Source organism: Tachyglossus aculeatus, chromosome 9 (genome assembly GCF_015852505.1).
Source record: "Tachyglossus aculeatus isolate mTacAcu1 chromosome 9, mTacAcu1.pri, whole genome shotgun sequence".
Classification (NCBI taxonomy): Eukaryota; Metazoa; Chordata; class Mammalia; order Monotremata; family Tachyglossidae; genus Tachyglossus; species Tachyglossus aculeatus.
In genome coordinates this window covers 56,706,612-56,721,440 of record NC_052074.1, presented here as the reverse complement: position 1 = coordinate 56,721,440, position 14,829 = coordinate 56,706,612, and the positions used below count along the sequence as shown (strand labels likewise).

General features: G+C 40.8%; 1 protein-coding gene across 1 annotated transcript in view; it reads left to right on the top strand.

Moving 5' to 3' along the window:
* CIR1 (corepressor interacting with RBPJ, CIR1) overlaps nucleotides 1–14,829 on the top strand; it is a 31,883-nt gene extending 17,054 nt beyond the window's left edge. Inside the window, exons 8-10 of the mRNA XM_038751567.1 lie at nucleotides 10,121–10,227; nucleotides 12,345–12,430; nucleotides 13,797–14,829. Coding sequence (XP_038607495.1) covers nucleotides 10,121–10,227; nucleotides 12,345–12,430; nucleotides 13,797–14,508 — 905 coding nt within the window. The 3' untranslated portion in view covers nucleotides 14,509–14,829. The remainder of the gene's footprint in view (nucleotides 1–10,120; nucleotides 10,228–12,344; nucleotides 12,431–13,796) is intronic.

Here is a 14,829-nt window from a genome sequence, read left to right as displayed (position 1 = left end):
TGGGGGAGATTGACCCTGAAGTAAATTACAGGAAGTATAAAAAAAGGAAATATATATAAAGTATGTGTATATAAGTGCTATCACTCCTTGTGGATACTTAAGTGCCAAGGCGGTGTGAAAGTACTGATGTGGCAGGCGGGAAGATTAGAATTTAATTTCCTAGAGATGTGATGTCAGAAGAGTTTTGAAGATGGAGAGAACTGGTCTGCCAGATATGAATGGGGAGGGACTTCCAAGCAGTGGCGAGGGTGATGAGGGAGAGGTTGGCAGCAGGTAATACGCAAAGGAGGCCCAGTGAGTAGGTCAGCATGGATGGAACGGAGAGTGTGAGCTGGGATTAAAAGTGAATAAGTATTCATTCATTCAATTGTATTTATTGAGCACTTGATATGTGCCAAGCACTGTACTAAGTGCTTGGGAGAGCACACTATAACAACAGACACATTCCTGCCCACAACAAGCTCACACCTAGAGGGAGAGACAGACAATATAAATAAATAAATTACAGATATGTACATACGTGCTGTGGGAATGGGAGGGAGGATGAGTGAAGGAGCAAGTAAGAGTGGCACAGAAAGGAGTGGGAGAAGAGGAGAGGAGGGCTTAGGGAATAATTCTTGGAGGAGATGTGCCTAAATAGGAGGAAGAGAGCTAATTCAGCAGCTTCTGCATGAAACAGAGAGGAATTGGCAGCCACTGCAAGCGTTTGAGGAGTGGGGAAACATTTAAAGAACAATGGTTTAGATAAATGATCTGGACTGGAGAGGGGAGAAACTGGAGGCTGACTGGCTTGCAGTAGTCAAGCCAGGATATGATACCTGGACCAGCGAAGTGACCTGGATGGAGAAGAAGGGATGGATCCTGGAAATATGGAGGAAGAAACAATGGGGTTTAATGGCTAATAATAATGTTGGTATTTGTTAAGTGCTTACTATGTGCCGAGCACTGTTCTAAGCACTGGGCTACTGAATGTGAGGGCTGAAGGAAAGGATGAAGTCAAGGATAATGCCAAGGCTGTGAGCTTGAGAAGCAGGGAGGCTGGTGATATTGTCAACCCATGGGAAAGTTAGGTGAGTAGAATCCCATTTACAGTCCGGCTAGACTGTAAATTCCTTGAGGGCAGGGATTGGATCAGCTAACTCTGTTTTATTGCACCCATTAAGGACTTAGAAAATGCCATCATTGATTGATTGATTGATTGTTAGAAGGAGGAAAGGATTTGGGAAGGACAGATGTCATGCGTTTTTTTGTATCATTTCAGTCTTCCTTAGGCCCAACTGAAATCTCTCATGCTTTAACATACCCATTTTCTCCTCTTGTTTCAGGCTTTATTGGTCTTAGAGAACAAATGGTTATTTTATTAAAGTTCTTCACATACTTTAAAGGCAATTTTGAGATGCCCCTTAGCCTTCTCTTCCCTAAGCTGAACAGCTCTCAATTCCTTTCAGTAAATTCCTTTCATTTCATTCATCATCTCTCATGAAAGGACTTGTTTTCCCGGGATCAATTTTGAAACCCTTCTCTGGATCACCATTTCAAAATGGACAAAATACTCTTAATAAGGTGTCAACCAGTTCCTAGTGCAGTACAAAGATTATTTTCCAATTCCTGCATGCCGTTCGCATGTTGGTATTTCCCAGTTTTTTGTTAGCGTTCTTAAAAAATAACATTTCATTGCTGTTATAATCCACTCTGGCCAAATGTGGGTCCTGGGTCACTTCTGCTGTATTTATGTCTATCCAGTCTTTCCTCGTCACACACTGGGGTTTTTTTGTCCCTCTGTTTACTGAATTTCATCTTGTTTTGCAGGACCACTTTTCCAATATGTCTAAATTTCTTCAAATTTTTCCCCTGTCTTCCAAAATGTGGCCAACCTCCTGAATGTAGTATCATCTGCAAACTTGTGAACATTCCTTCAGTTCCCTCACCCAGGGTGATAATAATAATAATGCTGGCATTTATTAAGCGCTTACTATGTGCAAAGCACTGTTCTAAGCACTGGGGAGGTTACAAGGTGATCAGGTTGTCCCACGTGGGGCTCACAGTCTTAATCCCCATTTTCCAGATGAGGGAACTGAGGCCCAGAGAAGTGAAGTGAACTGAAGGGTAGGTACAGATTCACTCAGTTCTCCGATGGTGCAGGGTTTTCTTTCCTGACAAACCTGTGCCATGGAATGCTCATGGTGTAGTAGTGTACGCATCTTGATGGGGGCCGGTGCCCACATGCATCCGTTTCTTCCTACATCATATCACGTTCCATCCAAACACAGGTATTTTGTCAGAAGAGTGTTCCCTAATTCCCTCACGGCCATCTATTCAAAGCTCAGAATAAAAACACACATTAAGGGAAGAAACGAGTGTTTGTAATAGAACTGCTCCCATCCCTGTGGGATGCCACTCCCTAGTTGATACTGAGCCACTGATGTCAGCCCTTTGGATACAATCCTTGAGCAACAGTACACCTACTAAACAGAATTACACAGCAAGTTCAGCTGCTCAATTTTTTATGGTATTTGTTACGCTCTTACTACATGCCACGCCCTGTACTAAGTGCTGGGGTAGATAGAAGCTAATCTGGTTGGCCAAAGTCCTTATCCCACAATGGGGCTCACGGTCTTTATCCCCATTTTATGGATAAGGTAACTGAGGGCAGAGAGAAGTTTAGATGACTTGCCCAAGATAACACAGCAGACAAGCGGCAGAGCCGGGATTAATCTCCACATCCTTCAAATTCCCAGACCCTAGCTCTAGCAACGAGGCTGTGCTGTTTCTTTATTCTGTGTTTTGTGGAATAGGATCAACCACTACTGAAATTTTGGAGAGCTTCATGCCTTGCCGCCCCCTGGTCTATGTAGCCTATTCCTCTATTATAGAAGGAGCTTGAATCTGATACGATATGCATCTCAAAACTCTGCCTAGTTGCTTCCTAGTAGTTAATTTACTTTTAGTTTCCCACTCACTGGAGTGGCAGCATGGTCTGTATAAATGTGCTTGTGAACGAATGGAGAGTGTGAGTATTAAGTAAGAAGAAGGATTAGGTATGACTGAAGTTCACTTTGGGTACCTACTAAACTATAATAATGAGTAAAGAATATTGCTTGGTTTCTCTCAAGTAGGGCCAGACAATGAGTAGTAAAGCAAATTTCATCATTAAAAGAGTACTGAGATATTTAACATGCAGCATATATAGGCAAAACATAAGAAAAAGCTGCAAAAACATTACGGAAAGTAGAGAAAGGCATGATTTGATTTGGTGTCACATTGGCTTTCAACTATTTCAAGAGGCTCTAATCTCTATTCAGGTACAATCATTTATGAGTTATGAGCTTAAACAAAATACAAAAGCCCTTCCAGAAATAAAACAAAATCTGAGATTAATCTGGAGCCCAGAGGTTATATTTACATAGTTTCTCTTTTTTTTAAGAAATCTTCCCAGCAGCTACCCCAACAGGAAGTATAAAAGGAAGTTTTGGAGAAATATTAATAAGATTGGACTCAGAAAATGGATTTATGAATAGGGAGAATTATCAACTACATCAAATAAACCACTCCTAATATCACAGCTTTTGTTTCCAAGAAAGGCGGTGGAAAGTCACCTTAAAAAAAAAAACCTCAGTTTTAAAGAACAAGTGGTATGTAAACCTTAAGGAAAAAAGTGAACCAAGCTATTAATAAAGTGTGTGGGTGATTTTTATTTATAAAGATTAAAATGTTTTACATATGATTTTTCTAAAGGTTACACAAGAACCAATTGTACAGGGTTGTAATAAAAATCGCTGCATACTGGGAATTTTCCTGATACACTGCCAGTTCATCTTAGTGGCTATGGAGAACAATAAGGCTTCTCACTGCTCTTATTCAAGTTCATGTCTAAGAAGGCCAATTTGATCTCTATTAAATACGTAATGTAAAGTAAAACTGTACATTTCATTTACTTTAATTGTCTAACACATCCACAAAAGGCAATGAAACTTGAAACCCTGCTTTTATAGTGTGCCGGCATAAAACCGGAACCTTATTATCACCTTCCAACAACATTGTTTGCAAGAAAAACTAGCTTTTATTGCTGCCTGTCATTCAGAACCATACACTGTAGGTGAAGGCATTATATTCCATTCTGCTTTCTGCATCATCAGTTAAATTTTCAACTAAATGGGAATTTGTGAGTATAATGTATATTTGTGAGTATATATAACTTCCTTAATACAGTTAACTTATATTCCCCACCACAACAGAGGCTGAGCGAGAAGTCATTGTATTTCTAGATCAAGCTAGAAGTATGGAAAGTTTACATTTTGTCATATTTTGGCACACTCATAAAGAAGTATCTAGAAAGTTTGGCCCCAGAACATGCCATATTATCAAATGCCAGTTCTTTCCTTAAGTAGGCACATATGAGTGCATGCTTGTAATTGGGCTTTGAATTTAACGATGACAGTGACGACAGTTGTCACACTGCAGCAGTTGGAGCAGCATTAGTTTCATGGTAAATTTGTTAAATTTGTTAAATATAAAGCAACCTTTATATTTCCATTTGTGGTGGGCTGTGGCATCGTAATAGAGGTGCTTAGAAACCAGTGCTGCTGCAAACAGTGCTTCTGCTTCTGAGCAGCCAATGTCCTGGGCTGCCTGATTGGCTTGGATTTTTGGAGATATTCTCAGTAAGGCAAGATTTTTTTTACCCCATAATCAGCAGAGCAAGGCACTGGGAACTAGGCTTCTGAGAGTACTCAATAAATACCACTGATTGACTATTGTTAGAAACAACCTCTGTTGTTCAGATATTCTTGAAAATGGTTAGATCCATTACTGTACACTAAAACACTCTGCAGATATGCAGAGAAGCAGCGTGGCTGAGTGGAAAGAGCCCGGGCTTTGGAGTCAGAGGTCAAAGAAAGAGCCCGGGCTTTGGAGTCAGAATCCCTGGCATGACACAGTGCTGTTTATACAGAACTCCTTGTATTTAATGTATATTAGCAGAGTAATTCCTAAAAGTGTCACTTACCATTCAGAATGTGATCACAAATCAGAAAAGTATAACCTAGGAACAGCCAAGGATTCATTTCTGATCTTCTCTATTCTCCCTATAACCACTAATCATCATCATCATCATCAATCGTATTTATTGAGCGCTTACTATGTGCAGAGCACTGTACTAAGCGCTTGGGAAGTACAAATTGGCAACATATAGAGACAGTCCCTACCCAACAGTGGGCTCACAGTCTAAAGGGGGGAGACAAAAAACAAAACCAAACATACTAACAAAATAAAATAAATAGGATAGATATGTACAAGTAAAATAAATAAATAAATAAATAGAGTAATAAATATGTACAACCATATATACATATATACAGGTGCTGTGGGGAAGGGAAGGAGGTAAGACGGGGGGATGGAGAGGGGGACGAGGGGGAGAGGAAGGAAGGGGCTCAGTCTGGGAAGGCCTCCTGGAGGAGGTGAGCTCTCAGCAGGGTCTTGAAGGGAGGAAGAGAGCTAGCTTGGCGGAGGGGCAGAGGGAGGGCATTCCAGGCCCGGGGGAGGACGTGGGCCGGGGGTCGATGGCGGGACAGACGAGAACTAATGGAAAAGATATCATGTTCTGCAAGTTCCCCTCTAGCATATAAGCTCCATGTGGGCAGGGAACGTGCCTATCAACTCTGCTCTCCCAAGTGCTGAGTACACAGTGCTCTGCACACAGTTAGTGCTCAATAAATGACTGATTGATGTGAACTACCAGAACAAAAAAAAATCATTCAGTGTCAAGAGTTCTGGTGAAACCCAGCTGGCTATCTCCTCCAGAAGTGGGATGCAGCAGCTAGGGAAGGGTGGAAGTAAGTCCCAGGGACTCCATTGCATTGGGTGGAGTGAGTGAAAGTCATCCAGTCAATTTCTCTCTACCCGCTGGCTTTCCAAATGAGAGCAGCCAGTGGTAGTCATCAGCACTGAGACCGCGGGAACAAAGGAGCCTACCCTTTGGGCTCCTTGTCATTGTTCCTCTTTCTTGATTCCCAGCTCCTCCTCCTCCTCCTCTTGTCCTACTGCTTGTCCTTGGGCACCCCTCTGCCAAAATCAAGGACTCCCTCCTCCCTGAGGTCTCTTTAATTACTTCCCCCTACCTCTTCTTTCATATTTCCACTCCTCTGCCTCTAACCAGAAGGAAAACAGAAATACCCCCCAAATAGCAAGCCTATAACTCACATGAGCATTTATAAACTCGTCCCTTCCACTACTCCCTTATACTTTGGAAAACAAATATTGTACATCTGTCTTTAAAATGTAAATGCCCCAAGGGCAGGAACCATGTCTTTAATTAAGAACTGTCAATACAACATGATGTGCATATAACTGCTTAATAAATAATACAATATGAAGCAATATCATCTCAACCAAACTAAACCCCATTAATCATCTTTTCCAACTGCAAGATTTAGTGGTAATGACAAAACATTTATCTTTTGGTAACCCAAATTCATTCATATACTTCCCTGCCTACACTCTTTATAACACTTTTCACGAACTAGGAAATAGTATATCCTGGTATTATTCACCAGTTCACTGCTACTTTACAATTACTGCCAATTGATAATTATGAAATCAGATTTTTGAGGTAGATTACTGTATAGATATGCACGGTGCATAGTTGACTCGGTTACATTTTTTAAAAATTAATGTTAGAAAAATTTGTGTGGTAGCTGGCCAGTGATGGCTGCCTAATCTAAAATGGGGGAATGAACTTTGTTGAAGTGGTTTTTTTAAGTAAAGGAATAAAAAATGAAAGCATGTTTTCTAAAACATGTTTCAAAAATTACACATCTTTTGATGAACACTGATGAAATTAGAAACCTCATCGGAATGGAAAAGCCCTTGGCCTTCTATTCGAGTGGAATACTGAGTGGTTTTTCATCTTGATTCTTAGCATGCCAGTTTGCCAGATTTATTTGACATCTAATGAAGTAACCAGGGAGCAACTGTGGTTCTGAAATTTCAGTGCAGAAATTTCCATCTTTTGTAAATTGTAAACCATGAAGCTGTGCTAAGTTATTTGAGGTTAGCTGACTTTTTTTTAACTAGCTGCTGTTGTATAGGAGAAAGGCTCAACCTCCTATATCCAGCTCTATCAGGTACCATCTCGATATGCAAAAATCAGGAGAGTCCAGGTTTGGTGCCAAGAGAATGGCAGGGAAGATAGTCGACAGTCAGGAGAAGCAGTGTGGCATAGTGGATAGAGCCTGGAGCCTGGGAGGCAGAAGGCTTCTAATCCCAGCTCCGCCACTTGTCTGCTGTGTGACTTTGGGTGAGTCACTTCTCTGTGCCTCAGTTATCTCAGGTGTAAAATGGGGATTGAGACTGTGAGCCCCAGGTGGGACAGGGACTGTGTCCAACCCGATTTGCTTGTATCCACCTCAGTGCTTAGGGCCTGGAATGCCCTCCCTCTGCCCATCCACCAAGCTAGCTCTCTTCCTCCCTTCAAGGCCCTACTGAGAGCCCACCTCCTCCAGGAGGCCTTCCCAGACTGAACCCCTTCCTTCCTCTCCCCCTCACCCCCCTCTCCATCCCCCCATCCTACCTCCTTCCCTTCCCCACAGCAGCTGTATATATGTATATATTTTTGTACATATTTATTACTCTATTTATTTTACTTGTACATATCTATTCTATTTATTTTATTTTGTTAGTTTGTTTGGATTTGTTCTCTGTCTCCCCCGTTTAGACTGTGAGCCCACTGTTGGGTAGGGACTGTCTCTATATGTTGCCAACTTGTACTTGCCAAGCGCTTAGTACGGTGCTCTGCACATAGTAAGCGCTCAATAAATACGATTGATGATGATGATGATGATGATGATGAACAATGCTTGGCACATGCTAAGTGCTTAACAAATACCATAATTATTATTACTAGTCAGTCCGTCAATCATATTTGTTGAGCACTTATTGTGTGCTGTAATAAATGCTTGGGAGAGAACAATATAACAGACAGATTCCCTGCTCACAAGGAGCCAGGTGGCAGGCCCAGGGTGGTACAGAAGCAGATAAGCTTTTGACTCTAGACTGTGAGCCCACTGTTGGGTAGGGACTGTCTCTATATGTTGCCAATTTGTACTTCCCAAGCGCTTAGTACAGTGCTCTGCACATAGCAAGCGCTCAATAAATACGATTGATGATGATAAGCAATCAGCCAGCTGAAAGCATCAGAGGCAGGTCCGAGGCGCTCTCGGCCAGTGAGAAGGACAGTGGTTTGTGGAAGCAGGTGGGAGACAGACCCAAGGCAACGAAGTCCGCTGGAGCCCCTCAGTTGACAGACAGGGAAGGCAGCTAGGCTTGGAACTGAAGGTTTCCCAGGCTGCATGGTTCAGTTTCCCACTGGGCCACCTGTCACCAGGATAAATGAGATTGTACTGTATTGATAAGTTCTTCCTCTAAACTACAAATGATTACTATGATGGCCCCTGAACAAATTTTATCAAAGGTGCAGTAGTTGCATTTTACATGAACAGGAGAAGGATGGAGAATCTCTTTAGCAACCCATCAAGGAGCAAAATTAACGAGTCCCAGCTCCGCAATTTACCTGCCATGGGACCTTGACTTCTCTTTACCTCAGTTTCCTCATCAGTAAAATGGGGATTAAATGCATGCTGTCGTCTCTCCCCTTACGTGGGCAGGATCTGATGATCTCTTGTCAGCCCCAGCACAGAGCACAGTGCTTAGCACGTAATACCTAACAAATTTTTATTTTCATTTCAGTTCCATCTTTCTCTTCCCAAGCACCTTCTAGTGGAGATGCTAATGAGCAGTGAAGTGGTTCAAAGCATAAGACCATCATCAGCTCTGCTATTACTGGATCAAACAGATGGTCCAAGCCAACCTAGTATCATCTCCAACAGTCCCAGTAGTATATTTGGAAAAACCGTGTGATAGGTGCCCTTGTGACATCTATGAGAGAACCAAAAGTATGGATTGTAGTCTAGTTAGTTAATCACTTCTTGAAAAATTGAACTGGCTACAAGATTTTGTTGGTATTGAATCACGAGTTTCCCTAAATGACTTTGAGAAGTGGCAAGTCTTCAAGGCGGAAGATGACAGTTTGCTGTGGCCCCATCCTCCCTTGGCCTGCACCAGTGCCACTGCTTGCTGCCAACATCTTTCTCTTGTGACACACAATCAGCAATATGGTTTTGTTTTCCTAGCCATTTGTTCGGGTAAAAATGAAGGCTTGAAGGCAATGGGCCCAAGCCGGTCCCACAAGAACAATGGTCAGCTCTAGTTCTCAGAGGCCAGCCCGAATTTTGTGTCACCGAAGGAAACTGGCAACTGAATCTTCGAACTCTTGGTATAGACATAGAATTAAGATGGTACTTTAGAGCTTTTTAGTTTGTTCTGGCTTCTATTTTCATGAATAGTTTGGCCTAGTGGATAGAGCGTAGGCCTGAGAGTCAGAAGGACCTGGGTTCTAATCCTGACTCCACCAGTTGCCCACTGTGCGACCTTGGGCAAGCTACTTAGCTTCTCTGTGCCTCAGTTACCTCATCTGTAAAATGGGGATTAAGACTGTGAGTCCATGTGGGACATGGATTGTGTCCAACCTGATTACCTGTATCTACCCCTAGTATAGTACTTGGTAAGTGCTTAACAAATACCATAAAAAAAATTAACAAAAGACCTGACAGAAATAAATTCAAAAGCCACTTGGTTTTTGTGTAAAATGTGGCATTTTGGATTGAAAGTTATTCTTTAAAAAATGACACTTGTGGCCATGTTTAATTGCATTTTATTGGGCAGTGTGACTTTAAAGTTTCACAGAAATGTGGTGAAGTCTCCTGTCTTTTTTTTCTCTCACCCAAAACCTACGACCAGACAATGCCTAAGTGTATTTTTTCAATATGACAAAGTTACATAAGAAGAGAATCCCCTTGCACGTAAAGAAAAATGCAATTATTTTCTATTCTGAATCTCCACACTGCTGTTTTAGAAAATCATATCTGATTATTTGCTCAGCAGAAGATTATTGAGTTGATTTAGTTGTGATTTTCCTTAACAAAGCTTCAACTGCATTCCTACTGTGGAGTCCGAAAAAGGTAGAGAGATCTAAATGATACATTCAAACTGTGATTTTTGTGAACAGGCCCATCAATGCACCCCTCCGAGCTAATAGCGGAGATGAGAAACAGTGGGTTTGCGCTGAAACGAAATGTACTGGGGAGAAACTTGACCGCAAATGATCCATCACAGGTAATGATCTTTTTATCAGTAAGCTGAAAATGTCTACAAATCTAAATGTGATTGCTTGTGAATTGCTACTTAGTGTTTTTCAATATGCATATCCATAGGAAGGCATGATAGAGTAATGGAAAATGTCCTGAAACTTATTGTAGTTTTTGCTTCTTTATTGTTTTAACTAAGATGACAAATAGGAAATGACTTTTCAACACGTATTTGAATAAATTAAATGTCTCAGCTAGGTTAGTAGAGATGAAATGTCTCCCACAACTGACATAAGGGCTTTTATTTGCTTTCTTACCCCTTAGGGGGGCTTTGGATATAAACCAAAGAGAAGGATGGAATGTTTAAAACCTAAAAAAAAAAAACCAAAAAAAATCACCCAACACAAAAATTTAAGATATTTATTTTCACTATTTGAATACACTATGTGATTGTCTCAGCATTATTAAGGAAGGATTAAGTACTTCAAGAATTCGGTTTATGGCAAAATTTCTCTCAGGGTTGGTTTTTTAAGGTGATACATGTGGAAGTCCCTTTTTTGGGCTCCCTGACTCTTTTTGTTATGAATTTTTCAAATTTAAGTAAAACCGTAAGCAAAGGTTGGGAGTTGACCCAGTATGGAAGGGGATATTGTGGGCTGGGAATGTGTCTCTGTTATATTGTACACAGCCAAGTGCTTAGTACAGTGTTCTGTACAGAGTACGTGCTCAATAAATAGGAATTAGTCTCCCTAGCCCACCTGCTGTCAGTATCCTTCATGAAAGGGTTCAGCTGAAAATGGCTCCTGCATGTAAATAATAATAATAATAATAATGGCATTTATTAAGCGCTTACTATGTGCAGAGCACTGTTCTAAGCACTGGGGAGGTTACAAGGTGATCAGGTTTTCCCACTGGGGTCTCACAGTCTTCATCCCCATTTTACAGGTGAGGGAACTGAGGCCCAGAGAAGTGAAGTGATTTGCCCAAAGTCACACAGCTGACAATTGGCGGAGCTGGGATTTGAACCCATGACCCCTGACCCCAAAGCCCGGGCTCTTCCCACTGAGCCACGCTGCTTCTCTGATGTTTGCTTCCCTGTTGATGCAGTATATTCCTTTTCAGTAGTGTGCTAAATGTTTTCTCCCCAACACTTAATTCTTTGGCCTAGTGGGAAGAACATAGACCTGGGAGTAGGAAGGACTGGGGTTCTAATCCTGGCTCTGCCCCTTGTCTGCTGTGTGACCTTGGGCAAATCACTTCCCTTCTCTGTGCCTCGGTTACCTCATCTGAAAATGGGGATTAAAACTGTGAGCTTACTTTGTATCTGCCCCAATGCTGAGAACAATGCCTGGCACATAGTAAGTGCTTAATAAATATCATTTTAAAACAAGGAGGAAGCTGGATTAGGTTCCTGTAGTGCAGTTTATTTCAAAGTCATAGCCACCCGTAGCCCATTTGGACATACCTCATTACTTTTTTTTTTTTTTTTTGAGTGGCATTTGTTAAGAGCTAATATGTGTCAGGCGTTGTTCCAAGCACTGGGACAGATACAAGATAATCGGGTTGGACACAGTCCCTGTCTCACACTGGGTTCACAGTCTTAATGCCCATTTTACAGATGAGGTAACTAAGGCACAGAGAAGTTAATGACCTGCCCAAGGTCATACATACATCGGATAAATGGCAGAGCCAGGATTAGAACGCACATCCTCTGACTCTTAGACCCCTGTTCTTTCCACTAAACCGTGGAGTTACCTAAGCACTCTTTTAGACTGTGAGCCCACTGTTGGGTAGGGACTGTCTCTATATGTTGCCAACTTGTACTTCCCAAGCGCTTAGTACAGTGCTCTGCACACAGTAAGCGCTCAATAAATATGATTGATGATGATGATGCTAAGTGCCACTTTCCTTCTTCCTCCCGTTTCTAAATTAGTTTTGTGTCTGGGTCCTCTGTTAGATTGTTAGCTCCTCGAGGGAAAAAAATTTGCCTACTAACTCTCTTGTCCACGTGCAAGCACTTGGTAACAGTGCTGTGCAGACAGTAAGCATTCAATAAATATAACTGATTGGTTATAAAATGTTTCACTTATTGAGGCTTACTTTAATCAAAAATCTAAAATTGTACTCTCTCCCTTATTGATGCAGGAATATGTGGCAAGTGAAGATGAAGAAGACCCAGAAGTTGAGTTTTTAAAATCGCTGTCAACTAAACAAAAACAGAAACTTCTCAGGTAAATACCTAGGATTGTATGGTTAGTGGTTTTATTTCCGCCAAATTTACATAATTTCAGAATTTACAGAATTTCAGAATTTACAAATTCACATAATTTTAATGTGAGATTGACATCCATTAATTGACTGAAACTTTTTAATAGATTTGTAAACATTGTTCAGTCTGTGAAAGCACAGCTCTTTCTTGTTCCAGTGTAACTTTTTTCAGCCTATTAAAATGTTAGAATTTTTCAAATATTCTAAAAGGGTTTTTTTTAGATGAATGCACATTTTCTGCACATCAGCTCAGAAAATACCAGTAGAGGGAGCTCACAATGTTCTACAGAAATACCAGAAATGATAAGTGGAATAAGTTTACGTTTCCCTTCAAAAACTACACCAGGAAAAGAAATGGGAGATCAGTTAAGTATTCTAGAGACTCTGAGATGCTTCTAAAAATTCTGAATGACTGCTACCAGACTCCATAAATACCTCCCTTATTATTTTGATAAGTATACAAATTCAAAGGGTGTTGTATTTAATGAAGTACTAGATCAAAATTGAAAAGAAAGGTTAAAATCCTTTAAGTGTCTGTAGGTTTCCTCTTTGATATTTTTATTCCTTAGAACAGTGCTCAGTGCCTTGCACCTAGTAAGCGCTTAATAAATGCCAACATTATTATTATTATTATTATTATTCCTATGGTTACTGACCTGGTCAACTTAACCGTCGCTTTCGCTATACTGTAAAAATTTCTAAACGCATGGGTGTTCTCAGGAGCCCCAAATAGTATTGCCTTATAGGATGTCTTTAGCTCAGAATCACCATTTTTAGCTCTAACTCGTGTCAACTGCTGACTCATTTCTAAGCGTGATAAAAGAAAAAAGAGGAGTTAAAATTGTGGCATGAGACAAAAAAAACTCTTCCAAGAATTGGTCTTTGGGATTACTTTGCACGGTGTTAATATAAAACAAATGATTACTTGGAGTTTTTAGGTTGTATGTGTTGGGGAAATTAGTAGTGTTATTGGATTTTTAAAAGAAAAACTACAAAGTGAGGTTGATCAAGCCATCAGTTCTGCACTAGCAGTCTAAGACCTCCTTACATTGCAAGTTTCTCTTTTGACAGTAGTCCTCACAATAGTGTTGTAATGGAATAAAACAATATTATTGTAGCGTTACTTATGATGCTTTAGGTTATTTAAAAAATGAAAATATATTCAGCACCTTTTGAAATTATGCCATTTTTAGCAGTAAACTAGTACAGTGCTCTGCACACGGTAAGTGCTTAATAAATATGATTGACCGATTGAATGAATGAACTTTAACGGAAGGGCTGTTCCTTAGGACACACTTTTCCTGATGAGATTTTATTTCCAAAATAAAGAAAATTAGATCGGCTTGAAAAGAAAAAGAAAAAAAAGAGAAAGGATAGAAAGAAGAAGCTGCAAAAGAAGAAAAGCAGAAGTAAGCAGAAAAAGCATAAGAGCAGCTCCTCCTCCTCCTCGTCTTCCTCTTCCTCCTCCAGTGAGACTTCAGCAAGCAGCAGTGAGAGTGAGAGTGACAGCAAAGAGAGAGGAGCACAAAAGAAGATGTATTCTAAGAAGAGAAAAAAAGACAAGTTTTCAGAGGTTAGCAGCAGTGATTCTGAAGGGAAGGAAAAGTCTCTGAAGAAAAAACTTGACAATGAGCCCTCCAGTAGTCACGGCAACAAGGAAAAAACCAAGGAGAAGACTCATCTTTTAAAGCAGGATAGTTCTAGGGGGAATGATAAATGGCAGTACCGTGGTTCCGACCGAAAGTCCAAAAGGAGAAACCAGAGCCCAGACAAGAGGGAATCTGAAAGGAATGAAGGTAGCAGGAGCCACGGCAAGGATGAGAGGAGTGGGAGAAGTCACGGCAGTTGCAGGCAAACAAGAAAAAGGCCAAGTCGAAGCTCCAGTGAAGAGCGGCACAGGAAAAATGAAGCCCGGAGCCGTCACACAGATGTGCAGAGAGAGGGAAAGAAATACGGAGAGAACTCTGGAAATCAGTATAGTAAGGTGGAACGTAGAGAAAGAAGCAGAAGTAGAAATAGAATGGAGAGAGAGCGTGTGTGACGGTTGCCAGGGAATAAAAATCTCTCTACTCTTTTTTAATACCTTCAAGCAAGGGCTAAATTGTGCACTGTTGTCTTTCTAATAAAAAAGGACTGTTTTCATTTTCCACTTCTATAAACTGTCATTGCATGCACAAAACTGCAGCAGTACCGTAAGAATGAATCTTGTGAATATTTGTAAGTAACCTATTTTGACTGTAGACGTTTCTTCTCCCGGTAAATGTTTCTTCCTCTCTTGCACCGCTTAGGCCGCGTATAACTTTGTAAATGCCATTTTCTTTTATTTGAAATATCATTAAAAGAGGAATGACAGCACCCTGAA